At 45.5% G+C, this 25,086-nt stretch overlaps 1 protein-coding gene across 1 annotated transcript in view; it reads left to right on the forward strand.

The window, feature by feature from the left end:
• Positions 1–25,086, forward strand: part of LOC112115165 (GLIPR1-like protein 2) — a 44,563-nt gene that overhangs the window by 18,851 nt on the left and 626 nt on the right. The window contains exon 4 of the mRNA XM_026648944.2: positions 6,396–6,481. Within this exon, the coding sequence (XP_026504729.1) occupies positions 6,396–6,481 (86 nt within the window). The remainder of the gene's footprint in view (positions 1–6,395; positions 6,482–25,086) is intronic.

The raw sequence follows: 25,086 nt of genomic DNA on the forward strand, positions 1-25,086 counted from the left end.
AGTATATAGTGTTAGTTCTTTAGTTAGTTTATAGTATTAGTGTTTTTATAATTGTTGGAATTGTTGTTCCTGTTTTTCTTAGAAAAAAAATTGCTTTACCCCTTATTGAGGGATCAAATGTTTTCTTATATATGATGCTGGCCTCCCCAAGTCTGCAGTAGAGAAGGAACAGAAAATGTCCCACAGAAGGAACTCCGAAGCAGAGAGGATGGTGGAAAATTGAGCAGGATGGGATCTTTGTGCTGATTGAGACCTGCTGAATTTCCTTTTCTTTCCAGGTGTGCATATCCCCAGGGATCTAAGTGTAGCTGTAGAGTACTTTAGGGCATGAAGTGAGTTGTCTGAGTCCACAAAGAGCTGGTGGCCATTAAATGGTAAGTGCTTAACAATTAACTGTATCTTCCAGGGAAAAAAACCAGCTGAAGCAACAAAACTCAGGGCAGGCCCAACAAAGAAAGTAACAGAACACCACTAGCCATCACCTACAGCCCCCAACTAAAACCTCTCCAGTGCATCATCAAGGATCTACAACCTATCCTGAAGGACAATCCCTCGCTCTCACAGACCTTGGGAGACAGGCCAGTTCTCGCTTACAGACAGCCCCCCAACCTGAAGCAAATACTCACCAGCAACTACACACCACCCAACAAAAACACTAACACAGGAACCAATCCCTGCAACAAACCCCGTTGCCAACTCTGTCACCATATCTATTCAAGGGACACCATTGTAGGACCTAACCACATCAGCCACACCATCAGGGACTCGTTCACCTGCACATCTACCAATGTGATATATGCCATCATGTGCCAGCAATGCCCCTCTGCCATGTACACTGGCCAAACCGGGCAGTCTCTACGCAAAAGAATAAATGGACACAAATCAGACATCAAGAACTGTAACAGTCAAAAACCAGTAGGAGAACACTTCAGTCTTCCTGGACACTCAATAACAGACTTGAGTGGCAATTCTTCAACAAAAAAAACTTCAAAACCAGACTCCAACAAGAAACTGCAGAACTGGAATTAACTTGCAAACTGGACACCATCAAATTAGGCCTGAATAAAGACTAGGAGTGGATGGGTCACTACAAAAAGTAATTTTCCCTCTGCTGATACTCACACTTTCTTGTCAACTGTTGGAAATGGGCAATGTCCACCTTGATTGCATTGGCCTCGTTAGCATTGACCCTCCACTAGGTAAGGCAACTCCCATCTTTTCACGTGCTGTGTATATACACTGCTTACTGTATTTGTCATTCCATTCATCTGATGATGTGGGTTTTAGCCCACGAAAGCTTATGCCCAAATAAATTTGTTAGTCTCTAAGGTGCCACAAAGACTCCTCGTTGTTTTTGCTGATACAGACTAACACGGCTACCACTCTGAAAGCTCATCTCATCACTATTGTGGTTGAAATAGACCTGGATGCATCAAGTATGTAGGGATTCCCTCAGAGATCTCTTTCTACTCAGCTTCCCAAGAACTCAGTTTGACTCTAGACTTCATCAGTCATGTATCTTTATTTAGTGTACAGCAATGCTACACTGAGCTGATCAGATTCAAATGAGTCATGGGGCAGGGTGGATGCAGGTTATATTACAATTTCAAAGTTACACAGAAATACTCTCCCTTTATACACATTGCATCACACATTGGCTTGGTTACTTTGCAGGCCCAAGTCCCTGTGCAGCATGCTCTATCTATGCATTGTTCATGTTCTATATACTTTTCACCCTATGTCTAAATTGGACAGAATAAGTTAGTATTGTTGTTCATAGTAAATGGTTTCCTGAGTGTTCCTTCTGATCTTAGCTGACTCAGACAGTGTCTTCTAGCTGACTGACCCATTTACTTATTAGCACAAACATTCCATTTTCAGCCTACTGACCTAGTCACCTCTCTAATCCTGTCTTCCAAGAAATGTGGCCTCCCCCATGTTTAGTCATGTCAAGCCAGACCTACAAAGTGAAGCCTGCAAAGATATCTTGGCCAAGAGCTGACCCTCGTTTATTATGGCACTAAAACGGATCTCCATGTTCCTGTTTGCTGGATGGTCTTGGCTGGCTCAAGGAGAGCTTCATTAATTGGTAGTTGCTATCCATGCTGAAGTAGAAGCATGCAGTATGTCCAAGAGCTTATGATGGGAACTTGTCCCAGGAGAATCTGAAATGTGTCCGCAACCCATTTCATCGGGTCCTAGAACTGCCAAAAGTCATCAGCTAATGATGGTGCCAGTGGCGGCAGCAGCATCTTACTCCTCAAAATGTCTCCTCTATCGATTCAGAGTGGGGAGAAGGGATGGAAAGTACCAGAGAACTAGGTTTTCTATGTTCCTTATGAGAATAGTGTGGCCTGGTGAAACTGCTGGAGGTACACTGCCCATGGGTTCTAATAAGGCCAGTGAGAAGGACCATAAGGCAAGGGGCAGGTAGCCATCATTCATTGACCCAAGTATTGATAGGCACAGGTCTTTTATCTGCAGAGGAGAACAACATCTCTTCGAATAAGCTGGAGAGTTTTGAACAGAAAGCTCTGAGTCAGAATGCCCTCCCACATATTGTAAAGGAGGTGACAATACCTCTTCTTGAACGGTAGATGTTGAGAAGTAGTGAGTCTCAATTGAACATGTGCGGTTGGTGATCAAGTACCAAGAGGTGTCTGGAAGTCGCAATGTGGGGAGACTCAGGCTCATTAGGTACCATGAGGTCCATGGGTAGCAGGTGAAGCCTCCCCTTGCGGAGGCTAGCCCTGTGCTCCACCTCTTACAGCAGAGGCTATGTCTCCACTTGCTGCTCTAAGCCCCTCCCTCCATGGCCCCAGCAGGGGGAGGGGACTCAGAGCTTGACCCCTCCCCCCAATGGCCCCGGGCGGAGGGGTAGGGTTAGATGATGCTGTCTGAGGTGCTGCTGATGGTACCGCGGATTCTAACGAGGCTACTCTATTTACCATCATGGGTACTGATGGTAGCTGTAGTAGTAGTCTTCAGTATCATGCTCTTTACTGCCAAGACATGGGACTTAGATGAAGTCTTAAAGTGCATCACGTTAGCCAAAGTACTCAGAGCCTCATAACACTCCTCTCTGGGCCTGAGGTCTCCAGTGACCAAACCTTCTTTGAGGAGGAATTCTATTCTGTTCTTCTTATCCCCCTCCTTAGTGTTTGAATGGGAAACCCTCAGAAACAAATTCAGTAGGTCTCAGTCAGTACTCAAAGCATGCTGGAATCCAGGGTTTTGATGCTGCCTTCACCTTGGAAGCTCTCAGTGACTTCTCTCGATGTAGACTGGGCACTAACAGAACTAATGGGTCCTGGTTTGGGGGTAAGGGGGATTCTTTGTACCTGGGTCTGAAGCTGGACTTAAGGCTTGCTCCATCATTAGTAGTCTACACTTCATTTTCCTGTTTTTATGGCACCTTCCCTTAAAAGAAGTGTAAATCTTGCACTTGCTGGGGATATGAGAGTCTCTCAAGCAACAAATACACTGAAAATGCCAGTTGCTGATGAGAATCACTTCTTGACAGAATAGGCACATTTTAAAATTCAGGGAGCCCGGCATCCCATTTGACACATTGATAAGGGGTTAAATAGTTTTTATTTTTCTAAGAAAACAGGAACAACAGTTCCAATAACTATACAAGTTGTAAGAATCCTATAAACTAACACTATATAGTATATTCTAACTCTAAATAAAAAAACCAGGCACACACTAAACTCCATCTCTGGGCAAAGGAAGTAAGGGCAGTTCGCTTGCACAGCCCTATACAGCCTCAGTATGGGGCATGGAGATGTGTCGGGTGCATGCATGGTTCTGAATGGGCACCACTACCAAAAATCTCTGATCAAAGGTGCAGGGTGCATGCACACCTGAAGTGGAGCACTCACAGGAGCATTGCTCAAAGAAGAATTTACACATTCATGGAAAATGTATAAAATGATCATGCAGAAAAGGTATGGTCTTAAAGTTTCTCAATAGTTGTCAATTGGGCTGTTGGTACCACTACATTTGCGTATCCCTTTTGTAGGGTGTCACCACCTGCCCCTTTCTGGGCACACAGTTTGTTCTATGTTTGTGCCTTTGGGTCACTAGTACAGCCCTTTTACCCCTCTGAGCTTCCTCTTAGGACATTTGCTTATAAATATTAGGCAATCCTGGCTGCTTTTCCTAACTCTGTCTCAAGGGCCCTGCAGCTCTCTTCAAAACCTCGCCCACTGATTACTAAACTTTTGTTTAACTAGATTACTAAAAGTAATAGTACATAATAGCTTTTAGTAACCCCCTACTACTTATTCCACAAGGAAAAGCCTGATTTATAAGAGACTAACAGTGATTCTGTTCTTGATCACAGTCTAGGTCCCCAGTCCTGTCTCTGATCATATTCTCTCCCATCAAGAGCCAAACAATGATCCTTCAAATTCAACCCCCCCAAAATTCTAAAAAGGCAATCTGACTGGAGCTTCCATCCAGGAGTGCAAGCCTCTAGGTACCCAGCAGCTTCTGTCCTTTTTGATTTTCATCCCACAACACACCCCATTATATGTTTTTGCTTAACACTTATCCTATAACATCTCATGTACAAAATCAAATTAAAATAGTCCCTTATCTACACAAGGATATTGTAGTCACCAAGCATATTGGCAGCTGGGTTTGTGAGGACTTAACAGTTTAATCAATAGGCATCAGCTTTTGCAAGCATGGTAGATAACTTTGGAAAAACTGTCGAGACTAAACCTGTCCTCTATTAACACGGACATCAAATAAATAGGGAAATGAATGACAGAACTTAAAAGCTAAGTTTTAAACTGGGTAGGTAAATTGCCTAGCCCAGGACCTCTGTTGCACTTTCTCTCAAAAGCTATGTATTTCACACTTCTGTACTGGTAAGTGCATCCAAGGAATCCCAATTGGTAGTTGAGAAGATGGTGGAGAGAAGAAAGATTTAAGTCTGCTAGGCTCTGGTGAACTCTGAAGTGAAGAGTATACCAAAAAGATGATCAATGCTGTAAGCATAAGAGAACCAGGTTGGTAATAGAAAGTTTTAGGTTTGGAGAAGACATGTTAAACTAGGAGTTTGGGGGAAATAGGTAAAGGTGACTACAGTTCCAAAGAGAAGTCAAAAGGAAGCATTCAGTTTCCAAGGATTTTACCAAGAAAATTATTCAGTTTAAAATCTGATGTTATGTGCCTATTCTGCTTATGCTTTACCCTGACTCTGCTCATGGCTGTTTCTAAAGCCCAGTGAGGTGGAGCCAAGTCAGAGGAGTCCATTGGAGCACAGCACATTATACAGGTTTGGTTTTGGAGTAACTGATTTGACTAACAGTTTGCAAATGAACCGAGGATTTTCTGTTATAACCAAATTAATATTTTCTCAGTCAGATAACAAAAGGATTAAAACAGATTTACAAGTTTCCAAGGATGTTTAGGAAAGTAAATATTCAAGGATTAATAATGTCCCTGCCTCCCTGGCCACCCTGGACTGGGAGTGTCCGCCTGTCTGCTGTGGAGTGGCAGGGGCTGATGTCAGGGTGTCCCCCCGAACCTGTGCACCCAATTTCCATTGACCTGGGATGACAGGACAGGGGGAATCTGTGTCTCTGCTGCTGCCTCTCTGGGTCCAGAGCTGCTGGCGGCTGCTTGTATCTGAACACAAGCCTTCAGGATCCTGACCTTGAGTGTTTTTTTAAAGAGACAGCACACTCATATCCTCAGGCACACACACACTCCCCTCAACACAACACACACAACACCAGGGCTCCCTGCATTCAGGACACTTCCCTACCTGGGCTGTGCTGAGGCATCAGCAGCTGCTGCTCTCCTGCCCTCTCCTTACGCAGCTCTGGAGGTGCATGGGGCGGAGGAGCAGCAGTCCAGTGGGGGAGCGAGCAGCAATGCCAGCTGCTTTGTGCATCCAGGTGGGTCAGTTTCCCTACATGGGTGCAGGAGGGGATGCGGGGGTAGGGGCTCAGGAAGGAGGTGCAGGGGGTAGGAGTGAAGGGGGCACAGTGCAGGGGTTAGGGGCACAGGAGGGGAGTGCAGGGGTCGGGGTGTAGGGGGCACAGTGCAAGGGTTAGAGGCTCAGGAGGAAGGTGCAGGGGGTAAGAGGGAAGGGGACATAGTGGAGGGGTTGGGGCACAGGAGGGAGGTGCAGGGATTAGGGGTGAAGGTGGCACAGTGCAGGGGTTGGGGGGAAGGGAGGGTGGGGAGCCCATGGGGGACCAGGGACAATGGGGGCATCACGCCCATATGGCCCAGGGGCACCAAAATGCAAGTTCGCCCAGGGTGCCATTTTCCCTAAGGCTGGCCCTGAATGTGTTTAATACCTTAATTGTATGATCTTATTAAAATTACACACAGTGAAATTCATCTAACAGAATTTTCTTCTGCCTTTGTAGCGGCAATTACCCAAGAAAACCTTATAAAGCGGGATCATCATGTAGTCTGTGCTCAAAAGAGGACACCTGTGTGGACAATCTATGTAGTAAGTAAAAGTGAATTTATTAGGCACTAGGAAGAGGCAAACAATATCCACCCTACTGATAAACTGTTCCTTATATTCTTTATGCCATCTCTCATAGCACTCTCTCAGGTCGCAATTCAACAAAGCACTTTAGTGAATACTCAAGTTCAATCCTATTCAGTAAAGCACCTAATCAAGTACTTCATGTCTTACTGAATTAGCATCTCAATGAGGATTGCAAACTACCAGTCTGGTCATAGCCAGTTATTACTGCCATTGGGACAAGATGCTACCAATCACTGACTTTCTGTTAAAGGCTAATAAGCAATTTAAAATCACTGATCCAAGAAAGTAAAGTTCCAGCTAAGCACTCCTTGGGCAGCTTACATTTACTTGTTTGCTAGTATCCAGTCACTTTTGGGAAACCATTGTGATTAATTCATGCCAGAGATGTAAAAGAGTAACCTATCCCTTCAGATGTGCAGCCTGCAGACAATTAATCTATAGGAGTGGGCCATCCTTCACAGGGCTGTTTCATATAAATTTAATATCCTTGTAGGTGGGAAAATACCAAAGAAACCCAACACAGTAGCAGTTAACTTCAAAAGCGGGAAACGATATAAAAATATGGAGGCTAGTTAAACAGAAATTAAAAGAAACTGTCACTAGTGTGAACTGCCCACAAGCTGCATGGAAATCTTTTAAAAACCACCATAATAGAGGCTCAAATTAAATGTATACCCCAAATAAAAACAAACAAACAAATAAATAAATAAATAACACAGCACAGTAAGAGGGCCAAACATTTTTTTAAAAAAATGCAACCATGACTAAACAAAGTAAAAGAGGCGGTTAGAGGCAAAAATATATTTTTAAACTTGGAAGTCAAATCCTACAGAGAAAGAAAGGAGCATAAATTCTTGCAAGTCAAGTATAATTAGGTAGGCCAAAAAATTTGAAGAGCAACTAGCAAAAGCCACAAACTAACAGCAAAATTTTTTGTTTAAGTACGTCAGAAGCAGGAACCCTGGTATCCAATCTATTTAAGGCACTCAGATTCTATGGTGATGAGTGCAGTATAGAAACCTACATAGAATAGATCTTGTTTCAAAAAGTTCTTACAGATATGTAAAAGAATGCCAATGCTAAAGGCCACAAACTAGAGGTTTCCAGATGCTGCATAGATGTCAAAATAAAGTGAGGACTTGAGCTTGGCAAACTCTTTGGCTACATTTTCTTTTTCTACCAAGAAAATGCAGATTTGGGTCAACCAAAGTGTTTTGTGAATTTGTGTTGATTTCAGTAGTTCTTTTGGCCAAAACAAAGAAATTTTGAAAATTGTTAAAATAAACTATTTTGACATTAATGAAACAGCTTGTTTTGATTTTCTAGGCTAGACTCAAAAGGAATTTAAGTACAAAAATCATTGGTGGAGGGGGTGATGCCCCCCAACTGTCCAGGGGGCAAAAGGAGCAGTTTGTCCCAGTCCTCTGTTCGAGAAAGTCTCCAAGCCCTTTGAGTATGTGGTGTTGCGATCTGGTGCACAGATTTGCAGTGCCAGTCAGTGCTAAACTTCAGGGATGCTTGTGACCCTGTGTGCCAGGTCTCAGTGCCTGGTGTGGGGAGCCAGGCTTGTCCCTGTGGGACAGGAGCCATTGCTGCAGGGTGAATGCAGGGGCAGGCTCACTTTCCAACCCTCCACCCCACCATGAGACCTCCCCTCAGGGGTTTTTCACCCTTGAAAGGGGGTGACCCTCAGTTTCAGATTTTGTCCCAGACCCCTACAAAGCTCTATGTAGTCCTGCCACCACTCTTCCCCGAGTAACCTTTAGCACAGTGGTTAGGGCACTCCTCTTGGGAAGCCTAGATTTGAGTCCCTGCACTGGAGCAGGGATTTGAACCCAGGTCTCTTTTGCCCCCCCTCCAGTGAGTGCTCCAGTCACCACCCAAGTTCTGGTCCAGGGGTCGGTAACCTTCGGCACATGGCCCATCAGGGTAATACGTTGGTGGGCAGCAAGACATTTTGTTTATGTTGACCGTCTGCAGGTACGGAACCCCGCAGCTCACAATGGCCGCGGTTCACCGTTCCCGGCCAATGGGAGGTACAGACGGAAATCAAGACTGGGCACTAGGAACGGCCTGGGTTCTCTTTGACAATTGCTTATTGCCTTGCTCAAGTTACATGTAGATTCATAGTCTAAGGCCAGAAGGAACCATTGTAATCATCTAATATTACCTTCTGAATAGCACAGGCCGGAGAACTTCCCCAACATAATTTCTAGAGCATATCTTTTAGGAAAACCCCCCCTTCTTGATTTGAAAATTGTCCATGAGGGAGAATCCATCCAATGATTAATTACTATCACTTAGCCAGTTTTTAATCCATTTAATATGCATCATGTTAATTTTATATAGTTCTAGGGTTTTTAATCAAACTGTCATGTGGTACCAAGTCAAATGCTTTACAGAAGTCTAAGTATATTACATCAAACCATTATTATTATTTAGTATATTATTATCTTTATCAACCAACCGTGTAATCTCATAAAAAAAATAAAGTTAGTTTAACAGGATCTATTTGCCATAAACCATGTTCTTTTGTATTAATTACATTACCCTCCTTGAGTTCTTTATTAATCAAGTACCATATCAGCTGCTCCATTATTTTGCCAGGATCAGTGTCAGGCTCACAGGCCTATAATTACCCAGGTCATCTTGTTTACTCTTTTTTTAAAATTGGCACAACATTAGCTTTCTTCTAGTCTTCTGGAACTTCCCCAGTGTTCCAAGACTTATTGAAAATAAACATGAATGGTTCAGCACACTCCTTTATCAGCTCTTTTAAAACTCTTGGATGCAAGTTATCTGGACTTGCTGATTTAAAAATGTCTGACTTTAGTAGCTTCTGTTTAACATCCTCCAAAGACACTAGTGGAATGGAAAGACAGTCTCATTATATGGTGATAACACTATCTTTTTTCCCCAAATACAGAACAAATTCATTGAACACTTCTGCTATTTCTTCATTATTATTGATAATTCTACCAATACTATTGTCAGGATTATTTTTGTTCCTAATATATTATTGTCCTTAACTGTGCTGTCCAGAGTGTTCTCTGTACATCTCTTGGGTTCCCTTAACTTTCTACAATTCCTAACTTCTGATTTATATTAATTATTATTAACTTCCCCATTCTTCTGTTTGTTATATATTTATTGTTTACAGCTGCCTTCACTTCCCCTCTAAGCCAGGGTTGGGTTTTTTCAACCAGCACAGCCTTCTTCCTCAGTTGTGGCACTGGGGCATCTAGTAAGGTGTTCTTAAATGGTTCCCAAATATCAATCACATTTTTCTGATTAAATTCTTTCTCTGTTGAGGTGGCTCATAATTGTTTTCAGCTTTGTGAAAGTAGATCTATTAAAGCACCAAGTGTGTATATATATATATTACTGGTCTGGACTTTATTCTGCATGCACATTGTAAATGTGATCAAGCGATGGTCACTTGTACCTAAGCTGCCACTAACTTTTAGTTCTTCAATCCGTTCCTCTTTATCTGTTAGGATAATATCTAATATAGAATTCTCTTGTGTTTGTTGCAACATTTTTTGAGTTAGAAAATTGTCATCTATAATGTTTAGAAATTTCAAGGATGCTCTAGTACTGGCAGCATGAGACCTCCAGCATATATCACTCAAATTGAAATTCCCCCATGATCACCCAATATTTTGTTGTTTTTTGCCTCCCTACACATTAGAAGTGGTGCATAAGGAGGTAGTTATCTTGTTCCCTAGTGTGATTTGGTGGTATGTAGCAGACACCAACTAGTATCTCATCTTGTGCTTTATCTGTTAAGACATTGATCCATGATTCAAAATCATTTTCTTCCAAGCTATCAGTGACTCAAACAGGTAATGCCACTTTTGACAAAGTGCCACTCCCCCTCCCCTTTTGCCATTTGATCCTTCATAAATAGGTTATAACCATTGATTTTTAACATTCCAATTGTTGACTCATTCTACCAGGTTTCAGTAATACCAACTAGATCAAGTGAAAAACACTATCTTCTCTCTTTTTTTTTTACCCTCCCCTTTTGCTATTAATTTAACCCTCTCCTAACTACTCTAGTCAGCCTATCCCCAAGGAGATTGATCTCCCTTCTACTGAGGTGGAAGCCATCCAACCTATATAACCCCTTCTGCCCATAGAAGATGGATCAGTGCTCCATAAAACCCAAGCCCTCCATGTTACATCATTTATTTAGGCAGTGATTCACTTCCAAAATCTTATGCCTTCTGTCTTCCTTTGCTTAGAAAGATCTCAGATTAGCTTTATTTTCAGAATCAGTCACTAATGCTTTGTACCTGAATTTTTAAGTGGCCAGCTTGAGACACATGAGCTACAGTTCTTCTTTGAGTGCTTGTTCATGTCAATGCCAGTCAAGTGTGTGCACCCGCACGTGCACAGTAGCCGGATAATTTTTCCATTAGCAGCATCCGTGGGTCAGCCTGGGCTCCCCCTGGAGTCACACCTTTATGACGCTCAATATAGAGCCCTGCTGATCTGCCACCCCCTCAGTTTCTTCTTACCGCCAGTGATGGTAGCTGGAACTTCCCCTTGCTCTTGCTTTGGCAAGTGGCTTAGCAGTTCTTTACTTACGCTATAGTTAGTTTCCAGTTTAGTTAGTTAATTAGTATAGTCTAGTAGTTCTTCTGTAAGTTTCAGTTACGGGAGGGTTCCCCCCGTTTCACCCCCATTTGTTACTGGAGCATGCTGCGATCCCTGGGCTTTAAGACCTGCCAGCTCTGTGCAAAGCGCATGCCCAAAAGTGACCCCCACACCTCTTGTTTACGGTGCCTGAGTGAGGGTCAGCAAAAAGACCGCTGCAAGATTTGTTGGGAATTCTGACCAAGAACCCTTAAAGAGAGGGAGCAATGTCTCAAAATTCTCCACATGGAGGCAGCTCTCCCACCTCAGTCGGACCCAGGTGCCGGGGATCCTGCTCCCAGCATGTCATCTTTGACGCGAAGCGCTCCAGCACCATCCTTGAAAGAGCCAGCGTTGAAGAAAGACACCGGCAAGGAAGCTCGGCAATGTCATGGAGCCCCTCAGGGGCACTCCAGCCTTCGGCACCGTCCCAATCACCGGCGCAGAAGAAAAAGAGGTCAGAGAGAGGCAGATCCCCCTCAGTAAGACCCAAGGACCAGCAACCAGTGGCACCTCAGTTGGACCACAGCTCCGAGGCTCAGAAAGGGGCCATGTTGACTCCTGCGCAGGTGAGGCAGTTGAGTCCGGGCCCGTCTCGCTCACCGTACCCATCAGAGCACCTGCCACTCCCATCTACCCCAGAAGGTTTTGTGGCGGCGCAGGACCTGCTCAGACTCACAGCGCTGTTCTCGCCGCCGAGACAGGAGGGCGTGCCGGCACTGCAGACTCCGTGCCGGCACCGCACACTCCATCCCGGCACCCTGGACGGTCTAAGGGAAAGTCGGCGATGATGGCACGTCGATCCCCATCATCTCGGCACCCCTCCATGCCAGCGCCTCCATCAAGGGAGTGCAGTCGGTTCCCCAGTTCTTGACGCTCTACGTTGAGAGGAGCTGTGCCACCCTGGTCCTCCTATTCCGAGTCAGAGTGGGACTCCTACCACTCCGACTATAGTAGAAGCAGAAGATCCACCTCTTGGCACCATAGGATGCCCAATGCAGTGGCCCCCTCATTGGCAAAATCCAGCTCAGTGGCTCTTTTGGACTCCGTGGGCCTTTCATCAAGCCCAGGGTTGGAGCCATGGGTCCCGCTCAGGAGCAGCATCAGTGGCCTCTGCGACGTTCATTCTGCCACGATCAGCAACAGCGCCATTGCCTCGGTCCTTAACACCAACAGCTGTGGTGCCGTCCTCGGCATCATCACCGACCGCAGCGCCGACCTTGACCACACCTTTGGCACTGGAGGTGTCAGCAACCCAGATTGCGGCTTCGGCACACGATGGGCCTTCAGCATTGACGACGGCACCGGCACCGCCTTCGTGCTGGCTGCGATGGCGCCTACAACAACCCCGGCGCACATGCTACACCAGGTGCCAACACCGGCACTGGCGTGGGGCCCAATGCCGCTACCAGCCCCCATGCCTCTCGCAGCACTGGGACCAGGCCAGCCTATCGCAGTCCCCCCAGGGTTCACGAGATCCCTCCCCCTCCTCACCAGATGAGGCCCTGGCGGGCACTTCAGTGGCCCCAGCTCTGGAAGACTCCAGGGTGTTGCAGCAGCTGCTGCGCCGGGTCGCCCAGGGGTTGGGCATTAAGGCAGAGGAAGTTGTAGACGATGCAGACCCTATGGTCAACATCCTGGCCCCCTCTGCCCCCTCCCATATCGCCTTGCCATTAATCAAAACAATTATGGACATAAGACCTTGTGGCAGACCCCGGCCTCGCTGCCACCTACTGCAAAGCGTAATGAGCGCCGATACTTTGTGTCCTCCAAGGGCTACAAATATCTCTATTCCCACCCCCAGCCTGACTTTCTGGTGGTGGATGCTGCTAATCAGTGGGAGAGGCATTCCAAGGCCCTTCCCCCAAGAACAGGGACGCTAAAAATTAGACCTCTTCGGACGAAAGGTTTACTCCATGGGGGGATTACAGCTCCGAATATCCAACCAGCAGGTCATCGTCAGCAGGTATTCTTACAACACCTGCTCAGCAATGGCTAAATTCACAGAGTTGCTCCCCTCGGACTCCCATGCCGAGTTTTCGGCGTTGGTTGAGGAAGGGAGATTGATCTCAAGGGTGTTCCTTCAGGCGGCACTTGACAGGGCAGATGTGGCCACCAGGGTTATGGCCACAGGAGTGGCTATGAGAAGGGGCTTATGGCTCCAGGTTTCTGGCCTCCCTTCCAAGGTACAGCAAACCATTCAGGACCTGCCGTTTGAGGGTGAGACTCTCTTCTCAGAGACAACTGACAAATGGCTAAACAGCCTTAAAGACTCCAGAGCCATCCTCGGGTCCCTGGACCTCTATACACCTTCAACGCAGCAGAGACACTTCCATCCGCAGCCTCTTCAGCTGTTCGATCATCAGAATTGCCAAGATGGCCCCAGAAGGAGAAATCAGAGTGGCAGGAGAGGTCGCGTCAAACCTCTGGCCAGGGCTCGGGACAATCCAAGCCATGTTCAGGGGCCAAACTGGCCTTTTGAAGGTGCGGTCAAGGACAACGCACCAGAGCAAGATCTGGATCCACCCAGTCTTACCTTTTTGTCCTGACTATCCCCTTTCTACCGTGCATGATCCCATATTATTTCAGACAGCTGGGTGCTCCACACGGTAGAGAGGGGATACTCCATCCAATTCTGTGCCCTCCTGCCCTTCGAACTCCCTTCCCCATCCCTCTTCAGGGACCACTCTCATGAGCAGCTCCTTATACAGGAGGTGCACTCGCTCCTATCGCTAGGGGCAGTGGAAGAGGTTCCTCAGGAGCAGAAGGGCAAGGGTTTCTATTCCCGGTATTTCCTAATACCAAAAGCCAAAGGTGGCCTCAGGCCCATCTTGGATCTGCGAGAAATCAACAAGTTTGTGAAGAAACTCAAGTTCCGCATGGTCTCTTTGGCCTCCATCATTCCCTCACTGGATCCAGCAGACTGGTATGCCGCCCTCGACTTGGAAGGACGTGTATTTTCATATTGTAATCACTCAGTCCCACAGAAAGTACCTCAGGTTTGTGGTGAACAATACCAACTACCAATTCACAGTCCTTCCATTTGGCCTGTCAGCAGCACCTCGAGTCTTCACCAAGTGCATGGCAGTCATTGCCACGTTCCTGCGCAGGCACCAGGTACAGGTGTTTCCATACATCGACAACTGGCTGATCAAGGGCTTCTCCAGGACCCAAGTGGAACCTCATGTCAAATTCATCAGCGCCATCTTTGCCAGCCTGGGTCTCTTTCTAAATGAAGCAAAATCAACTCTGTCCCCTGTCCAGAGGATAGAGTTTATAGGGGCAGTACAGGACTCAACCCAAGCCAGGGCATACCTGCCGGAAGCGAGGTTTCAGGCCCTGGCTAACATCATTCGAGGCCTCAGACAGTTTCTCACCACCACAGCAAGAAACTGCCTGAAGCTTCTGGGACATATGGCTGCCTGTACCTATGTGGTACAGCACGCCAGAGTCAGGCTTCGACCTCTTCAGTCATGGCTCGCGTCAGTGTATCACCCAGCCTGGGACAGTGTGGACAGGATAGTGACCCTGCCTCACCCAGTCCTCGACTCCCTCCTGTGGTGGCTCAACCCTCAGGAGGTATGCTCAGGGGTCCCCTTCGTCAGTCCACAACCATCTCTTTCGCTAGTGATGGACATATCAGACTTGGGCTGGGGAGCACATCTAGGAGTCCACAGGACTCAAGGTGTCTGGTCTCAGGCAGACCTCTCCCACATCAACATCAGAGAGGTGAGAGTGGTGCGCCTAGCATACCAGACCTTCCGGGCATACTTAACGGGACAGTGTGTATCAGTCCTGACGGACAACACAACAGCAATGTTCTATAGCAACAAACGGGGGTAAACGCTCCTCTCCCCTGTGCCAGGAAGCCCTCATGCTGTGGGATTTCTGTGTAGAATATTCAATACACCTGCAAGCATCGTACCTCCTGGGGTACAGAACGAGCTGGCAGACCACCTCAGCAGGTCATTTCACAGCCATGAGTGGTCCCTTCACCCAGACATCACAAACTTAATCTTCCAAAAGTGAGGCCTTCCCCAGATAGACCTATTCGCCATGCGACACAACAGGAAGTGCCAGCAGTTCTGCACCTTCCAAAATCACAGCCCACGCTCCAGAGCGGACGCGTTCCTCCTCCACTGGGGAGGTGGTCTCCTATACACATTTCCTCCCATACCGCTCGTACACAAGGTGCTCCTCAAGATCAGAAGGGAATGAGCTCAGGTCATATTGATAGCTCCAGCCTATCCCTGCCAGCACTGGTACACATCTCTCCTAGACATGTCCGTGGAAGCTCCAGTCACCCTGCCACTCTTCCCAGACCTTCTGACACAAGATCACGGTCGTCTTCAACATCCGAACCTCGAGTCGCTTCACCTCACGGCGTGGAAGCTCCATGGTTGAACCTGATGGAGCTTTCCTGTTCAGACCAGGTTAGACAGGTCCTCCTTGGCAGCAGAAAACCCTCTACGAGAGCTACCTACCTTGCCAAGTGGAAGAGATTTTCAGTCTGGGCAACGCAGCGACATTCGTCCCCAACGCTCGCCACAGTACTGCTCATTGTGGACTATCTCCTCCATCTGAAGCAGCAGGGATTTTCTGTGTCGTCAATAAGGGTACGCTTAGCCGCCATCTCGGCCTTCCACCCGGGCCAGGAGGGCTGCTTGGTGTTTGCTAATCCTATGGTTAGCTGGTTTTAAAAAGGGCTCGACAGACTATACCCTCACGTCCATCAGCCTGTCCCAACTCATGGGACCGCCCTTTGAACCCTTGGCAACATGCTGCCTGCTCTACCTCTCTTACAAGGTGGCGTTCCTTGTAGCAATAAGGGGCGTCTGAGCTCAAGGCCTTAACATCAGAGCCTCCTTACACCGTGTTCTATAAGGATAAGGTTCAGTTCAGGCTTCACCCTGCTTTCCTCCCAAAGGTTGTGTCGCAGTTTCACATCAACCAGGACATCTTTCTCACGGTATTCTATCCTAAGCTGCACTCCAGTGGCAGGGAGAAGAGACTTCACTCACTGGATGTCCGCAGGGCGCTAGCCTTTTACATCGGGAGAACGGGGGGCCAGTTATTCGTGGCAGACAGAATGAAAGGTTTGCCTGTGTCGTCACAACGTATTTCGTCATGGATCACGTCCTGCATTCGTGAGTGCTACAACTTGGCTGGGGTTCCCACACCCCCAATCACTGCGCACTCTACCAGGGTGCAGGCTTCATCAACAGCGTTCCTGGCGCAGGTCCCTGCTCAGGAAATCTGCAGAGTGGCGACGTGGTCCTCCATCCACACTTTCACCGCACACTATGCGATTACTCAGCAAGCCAGAGACAATGCGGCCTTCGGACGAGCAGTGCTCCAATCAGTGGAAGATTCCGACCCCACCTCCCCGAACTTAGGCTTGTGAGTCACTGATTGGAATTGACATGAACAAGCACACAAAGAAGAAAAAACGGTTACTCACCTTCTCATAACTGTTGTTCTTTGAGATGTGTTGTTCATGTCCAGTCCAATACCCACCTTCCTATCCCTCTCTCAGAGTAGCCGACAAGAAAGAACTGAGGGGGTAGTGGGTTGGCAGGGCTCTATATTGAGCGCCATGAAGGCACAACTCCAGGGGGCGCCCAGGCGGATGGTGCTAAAGGAAGAATTATCCAGCTACTGTGCATGTGTGCGCGCACACACCTGATTGGAATGGACATGACCAACACATCTTGAAGAACAACAGTTACGAGAAAGTGAGTAACCGTTTTTTCCTGAGCACCTCTGAAAATCAGACATAAGGCAGTAACTAGGCAACCAGATATCGGGGCACACAAAACTAGAAGACATTTCTGAAAATTTTGGCCTAAACTACTGTCTTTATTTGTTCATTTGTATAATAGGGATGATATTTACCAAATCTGTGGAGCATATTGAAGATTATGTAGTGTTTACTGTTTGTGTTAAACATGAACCAGGCCGGTGCACTAACTGAAAAATAAAAAGGTACTATATTCCTTCCCACTCCAACAACATTTTTCCAACTAGCAATAGTTATCAGTGTAGAAGACACATACACCTGCCTCATTTGGATTCTGGAGGGCACCACATAAAATGCTCTTACAAAAGTTAAACAATAATACTCAGCACTTTAGATGTCAAATTTCAAAAAAAAAACGTTGTCATTAAAAATGCTTAACTTCTAATAACCTGATTGCCATGCACAATTTCCATTTGTTATCTAATGAAGATTTAAAGAGAAAAAAAAATCCTTCTTGGCGTATCTGTACATGTGGTCCCCATGCTTGGTATGCAGCACCCCATGAGCAGGTATTCAGCATCTTTTGACCAGAGTATTTGGTGGGGTTGTGTGTGCACCTGCATATCTTTGTGTTCCCCCTCCCAAGGCAAAAAGGGCTGAGTGACCCCAGTAGCCGTTCAGATCTTTCTTATTGCTTGTGGCAGCAAGTCAAAATACCGTCAGCGTCCTTGTTGTTACACTTTTTACATAGTAATTACAGTAGTTACTGTATTTATTTTAATTTCTCTTGATATTTTTTAGTTATCTTGGGCCATAGCTACACTACAAACTTTGGCTGACGCAAGTTACATTAGCATAAAGCTGCCACAGTTAGTATATTGCTTGTATGCATACTTGGCTCCTTGCACCAGTGCTGTGCATCCTCACTAGGAAAGCTTGTGTAAATGAGCAGTGCACCATGAGTAGGTATCCCAGAGTGCAACTCACTATTGTCTGGCACACTGTCTTTTGGGAAATTTTGGCAATGAATGGTGGAGCAGAAACAAGTCATGCAGGGGTGACTGGGAGCAAGGGGTCAAGTTCCCATCATGCAGTTTTCTCCAACCCATAATGCCATCCATAGCCCATCATTTTCATGCCTTTTTAAAAAAAAAAAATCTCAGAAAACTGTCTCTCTGTCCGCCATCTCTGCCAGACGCATGGAACCCTCACAGCTCTGTACTATTTTCATGAGCATTGCAAACACAGGACGAAAGAGCCTCTGGTATTTGCAGAGTTGCAGGAAGAACCACATCAACAGGGAACATGATGATTTTGTGGAGGACAGCTTGCTGTGGGACATAGCGAAAATTAATTCCAGGTTGCTGCAGCTACAGATCGTGGAGCGCTGTTTCTGGAACTGAGAAATAAGGATTTACTGATGGGACCACATTTTCATTCAGGTTTGGGATGATGAGCAGTGGCTGCAGAACTTTTGGATGTGAAAGGCCACATTCCTGGCTCTGTGTGCCCAACTCCCCCCAGCCCACCAGCACTGGGACACCAGAACGAGAGCTGCACTAACAGCTGCGAAGCAAGTGGTGAGCACACAGCGGAAGCTTGCAATGTCATATTGCTAACAGTCAGTGGGAAATCATTTTTGGAGTTGGAAAATCCACAATGAGGGCCATTGTTATGCACATGTGCAGGGCCATTAATAGGCTCCTGCTATGCAGGACTGTGTAACATGCAGTAACATGCAGGCCATCATGGCTGGATTTGCAGCAATGAGGTTCCCAAACTGGTAGGGCAATAGATGGCACACATCCCTATTTTGGCACCAGACCACCTTGCCATGGTGTACATCAACAGAAAGGGATAATTTCTTATGATTATGCAAGCACTGGTGGATCATGGGGCACATTTCATCATCAACAACATTGGCTTGTCAGGGAAGGTGCATGATGCCTTGCATCTCTAACAGTACAGGACTTTTGAGAAAGCTACAAGCAAGGACATTCTTTCCTGACCTGCGGATTACCTTTGACAATGTTGAAATGCCAATAATGATTCTGGGGGACGCAGCTTGCCCCTTGTTCCCCTGGCCCACAAAGTCATACACCAGTCACCTCAACAGCACCAAGGAAAGGTTCAGCAGGTGCAGAATGACATTGAATGTTCTTTTTGTAGATTAAAGGGACACTGGCAGTATTTACTCACAAGACTGGATCTCAGTGCAAAAAGTGGCCCCATGGTTATAGCTGCCTGTTGTACTCTGAAGAATATCAAGGCAAAGGGGGAAAAGTTGCTGCTGGAATGGTTGTCTGCTTAGTTCGAACAGCCAGACAAGGGCTATTAGAAGAGCACATCGCAGAGCTATATGGTTGAGGGAGGCCTTGAAAGAGCACTTTAAACAGTCAGCCACAGTAATGTGGTGTGGTGGACTGTGTTCTATCAGGCCCTGAAGTTTTTGGGTCAGTTAGGTATTGTATGGTGCTTGGTGTACACTTCTGAATAACACTGTTTGTTAATGCACCTGTTAATTGTGTGGTTCTTGCTGTAAATATAATTATTACACTGTCACTGATCCTATAGGTTCTATCACCCTGTACAACAACAATTAATGGGCACTTTCAGTAGCACTAGGCATTCTGCAGATGAATTATTTTCCAAAAAAATAGATTTTTATTGCATACCAAAACCTGTTAAAAATGCAATTAAAAAAAACAAATACAATAAAAATTTCTGAAATTAATGGAACAGAACTTAACAAGGAGAAAGAACATTCATGTCCATTTCAGTTCATTTTGCCTATACAGACACTGACCTGTGAGCCCCATATTTGCTATATGTGAAGCTGTGGTTGTCCTTACTGTCCCCTGGCATGGAGCATTAGGGGTAGGGATATGGCCCGTGATGCTATGTGGAATGTTGTGGGGTGCAGGGAGGTGCTAAAATGGAATTCTCCATTGACTGCAAAGGGAGGCAAGCCTGTGATTGTTGAATCTGTAGGTCAAGAAGAGGGTCTGCAGCTTTTATGTTTGTTGCCAGAGGATCCCCACAGGGCCGGTGCAAGGATATTTTGCGCCCTAGGCAAAACTTCCACCTTGCGCCCCCCCCCCACCCTCTCCGCTCCCCCTGGAGCATCGCTTATTATAAACTTTCAAAAATGAATACTGCATAATGTGGCATTGTTCATTAGAATTAATACATGTTTGGCTTGAAAATGTATTAATTTCATTATTTAGTCTACATATTTAATGAAAATAAATACACCCTTTTTAGTCACGTATACTTCCTTCCTTCATTCTTTCATATCAAAATCTACTACATTTTATTCTACCTTTAGAATATCCAATTATTGTTATTAATACAATTTATAAAATTAGAATGGCGGATACTCCGTCATACAACAACAACTGACAATTGACATTTCAACAACAAACACGCATATTCACACATAATAAACATATACACTCAAATACTTAACATACACACACAATTGACACAAAGTATTAGCGAAATGATGCAGCAGCAATTGCCAGAGTCTTAGATCTGAAATAACTCAACAAAAATAGTTAGCCTCAGTTGACAACCTCCGAAAACTAGTAAACTTAGCATTATAAACAGCCTGTCAGAACGGGTAGCGGCTGCACGCGGTGAGAAAAACTACGTCATTGCCACTTTGTACCATAGTGAAGCAGTACGCTTGTGCCTGCAACGCAGAGCTAGCGTAGGCTATAGCTGTAATGCACGAGAGAAGAACGACAAGTTAAAATGCAAGTTCAACGACATTTCTCTTTTCTTTATTAATTCGTTTTCCAGCAATAGTGTAAAAAAAAAATTTGGGGCACCGCTTTTTGGCACTCCCAAATCTTGGTGCCCTAGGCGGCCGCCTAGTTCACCTAGTGGTTACACCAGCCCTGGATCCCCATTATGTCCTAGTGCATATCTCTCTCCTTTTCCTGCTGGGCCTTTTTCTTGTCCCCTCTTTCCTTCTCCATAATGTCTGCAGTATTCACCCTCCAGGCTTGCAGAATCTCAGTGAATATAGCTACCAGAGTCCTGTTCTTTCTCCTCCTTATCATGGCCAGGTGTTCCACGGGTGTGCAGGGGCAACCCCTGAGGCAGCAATGGCAGCAGCTGCAGTTAAAACATACAGAGGTATGATTGTATATATAGTCACAATGGAAAGTGAAAGTTAAGTTTCAGAATTCCCTTCCATTGCTTTCCTAAAGTTTTAAACAAGATATGCTTATGGACACTTCAACTTTGGCACCACTTTCCAGCCCTAGCCCTGGTGATGGCAAGTATGGCCCAGCATAGGTTTGCAGGGAGGAAAGGGAAATGAGGAGGGAATTATTTGGTTGCACAAAACAATAACATTTGGTCCTTCTTTCCATGAGCATATATTCAGGGCAATGGCGCTGAGCACTGCCACTCTTTTCCACAGGCAGTGGTGATTTTAGCTGATACCCTCAGAAGAGAGATAAAGGCACAGACTGTATAGCATCCCAAAGCCTCCCAGGCCCGCATGCTGCTAGCCAGTTTACTGCAATGGTGCTTGTCAAAGTCATCGTAGACTGGCATGGGAAAGTGTCCTACTGCAAAGAAAAGTAATGCTGCCATTCCTAGAAACCTTTGAGAGATGATTGCAGAGTACCTCCATGAAAGTTTCATCAAGATCTCAGGAGGATTCAAGGGATATCTCTGTGTACATAAACTTCTCCACAAGTCTCTTTCCCCACTCCCACAACCCTACAGGGGAATGAAAAGCTGATAATGGCTCTACCTCTGTTTGTCGTACCACTACCTCTTCTAGTAGGAGTAAATTCATGAAAAGTCAATATCTGCGTCCTGCTACTCTGGGGTCAGGCACCAGCTGTACATTTAAACACTGTAATGGGAAACAAATTCACACACTTATCTGAGGTTCCTTCCCCTACATCAGGTTTGCCCATCCTTGTCTGTGTGACTGACTAGACTGTGGTGGAGTCTCAAACCGATCCTGGCTTGCAGCATAGCTTGACGTGTCCCCAACCCCCGTAAATCACATGCCCCCCATCCTCCTCTTCCTTACTGTTGACAGTAAGGGTTCCATGGTTATCTGAGAGGTGTTGGTGGGGTCTCTGGCAAATATAGCATGCAGCTAGTTATAAAAGTGGTAGGTCTGTGGCTCAGCACCAGATCAACTGTTGTTCTCCCTGGGATCCTAGTATGCCTGCGGCCATTCCTTCATTTTCACTACTGCTGATCCCTGTCTTATCCTTTCGCACACATCCCCAGTGCAACCTGCTCATAGATGTCCGTGTTTCTACGACTGTTCCATAGCTGTTCCTACACAGCCTCTTTTCCCCACAGGCCCAGAAGATCCAATACCTCCTGTCCATTCCAGGCAGAAGCACTGTCATGGTTGGTTGGGTAGCTACACACAAGGGAGAACAGCTAGGTGTACTTGTGTGACGTTATGAGTGTAATATAATATTTCATTGGAAGGTGACAGGGCCAGAAAGAGTTAATTAACTCAGTGACCCACGGGTGAACCTTAAGGACTGGTTAGGAAGATATGTAAATGAATAGAGCTTTGAAATGCAAGTCTGCATTGTTAGAGATCTCAAGGGTAGATGTTTGCTCAGGTCTTGTGATGTAAGCAAACAAGTCTTGTCTATTGCTATAACTTTAATTCAAAGAACAAAAAAGGAATATTAACATTTATGATGATACTTAAGTGAAATAGTATTATTGTCTATATGTCTCTTTGAAGGTTGAGGTAACCTGTATCTGAACTGTTTAATGGATAAATTACCCTGTGCTAATTGCCAGGATGTTTGGAAGAAGGAGAGTTAGGCCTATTGTTTTCTCAGGCAGAAAGGCTGCTGGAAATGTATAAGAACCCTGGGACATGATCCTACTTCATCTCAGATCTGCTTTGGGTTTCAAGAGGGGGAAACCTTAAGCCACAAGGATTGAGATCCCCAGTCATTGACTGGAGCCACCCTCAATATGGACATTGGACTATAACCTATAGACTATATCTAAAAGGACTTTTGGCAACTACAAACTCATCTCTCATATGTATCTGAACCTCAAGAATTGAATTCAAGTCTGTATGTATATTGATCTTTTAACCAACACTCTCTCTCTTTTCTTTTTAAATAAATTTTAGCTTAGTTAATAAGAATTGGCTAGAAGCGTGTATTTTGGGTAAGATCTAAGTTGTAATTGGACCTGGGTATGTGGCTGATCCTTTGGGATTGGAAGAACCTTTTCTTTTATATGATGAGATAAGATTTTCAGTAATCATCATCATATGTTTGACAGGTGTGTCTGGACGGAGGCCTGAGGCTGGGTACTTTAAGGGAACTGCGTTGTTTGGACTTCTAAGTAACCAGTGAGGTACTATAGAAGCTGTTCTGTGCTGGCTTGGTAAATCTAAGTATTGGAATATCCACCAGCGTTTGGGGTTTGTCTGCCCCGTTTTGTTTGCAGTTCACCCTAATTGAGTGACCTCAGCGGGCTCCCACAGGCAGCACCGTCACAACTTGTCAAGCTGGTCAATGAGGAAAAGGCATTTCAAAAATCTCCAGGATTTTTGAAGGGGAGTATGGCTTTCGGTCTCCATGACTCCTGGGCAGTGGTGTTCACAGTTGTGGCCAGCACAATCAGTCAGCCATTGTGAGAAAGTTGCTGGAGGACTGTTAGGGTCGGCATCGGTCACGTGGTGTCTATACTCGCACAGTGCCAATCACAGTAGGTCGACCATGGCTCAACACTGTTCAGAGAGGTTGTGTTACTGTGTCATCATAACCAGGCACTTAAGTCAGTGGGAGACAAATTTGAGTGTAGACACATGCACAGTTAGGTCAATGCAAGACAACTTGTGTTGACCTAACTTTGTAGTGTATACTGGGCCGTAGCCTGTTGGCAAACAACACAAAAAGTTAAGCTTATTTAGTCCTAGTATTGGGGCTCTGAGCCTAATGGCTGGCCCAAAGGCTCCAATTTGGAAAACCTTCCCATCATGAGATGCAGTAATTTTTTTGAATGATGGGCACATTAAGTATGTCTTGTATAGGGGAAGGTCATATCATTACAAAACGTGTGTAAATCATTTTTCAAAATGCAACCAAATAGCCAGGCTCTTAAATCTTTTCCAGATGAAGTTGATAAGGGGAGCATTTGTTTCAGAAGTTGTCCTGAGGGAAGAAGTTCCTGATACTTCTTCCAACTCTCACTCGGTGCTTTATCCTCAATAAATGTCTCAGGGTTTCCAGGGATCAAAGACAGCTCGTTTATCAGCTAAGAGCTCAAAGACTTCATCTCAGACACCTCAAAGGAGTCAGTTACCACTGCTGTCTGTGGGAGAAAGGAGCATTGCTCCCCATCTCTGGTACTGGGTAAGAGGAATCCAGAGTTGTTATTTTAGATGACTCTGCTAGGTCTGTAGCAAAGCCAGTACCACCCTTAACATCAGCCCCAAAACCATTCTCTTCTGAATAGCTGTCAGTAGGCATGATTATGATACCATCTCTCACATCAGCATCTACAGTACTGACAACAGGTACCCAAATTTATTCCAAAAGTAGTCTCAGACTTTCAGACCAACCATTAGAAACATTTACCAGTGTTCTTTCTGAAACCTCATTCATCTCCAGGTGAGACAAGATTACACACCCTAGATGAAAAAAAGAGCTATTACCTACACACGAAACTCTTTTGTAAACCAACAAGATTATTTGTGGCACATGGAAGCAAATCTAAAGGAAGAACTCTCATCTCAAAGATTTTTTAAATAGTTATCAAACTTTATTAGAACAGCCTGTAACATTAGCAAGTTGACTTCTCTGTCTTATGTTAGATATCATTCTACCAGAGCATAGGCAACCTCGGCAGCTTATTTTAGTAGTGCTCCCATAGCTGAGATCTGTTGGGCAACTACTTGGAGCTCAGTTCATATATTCACCAGCCACTATTCATTGATGTCTGGTGTCAGATCTGATGCCAAATTTGGTTGGAGTATACTGCAATCATTATTTAGATAACTCCTCTAGGAAGCAGGAGATGGGAACTTAACTGCTAGCCCATGACCAGGATTGGGATATGCACATACAGACACTCAAAGAAGAAAGAATGGTTACTTTACAGTAACTGATTGTCATAACTATAAAGGGAAGGGTAACAGCTCTCTGTGTACAGAGAC

Source organism: Terrapene carolina, unplaced genomic scaffold, assembly GCF_002925995.2.
Source record: "Terrapene carolina triunguis isolate 2854851 unplaced genomic scaffold, T_m_triunguis-2.0 Scaffold68, whole genome shotgun sequence".
In the NCBI taxonomy this organism is placed as follows: domain Eukaryota; kingdom Metazoa; phylum Chordata; order Testudines; family Emydidae; genus Terrapene; species Terrapene triunguis.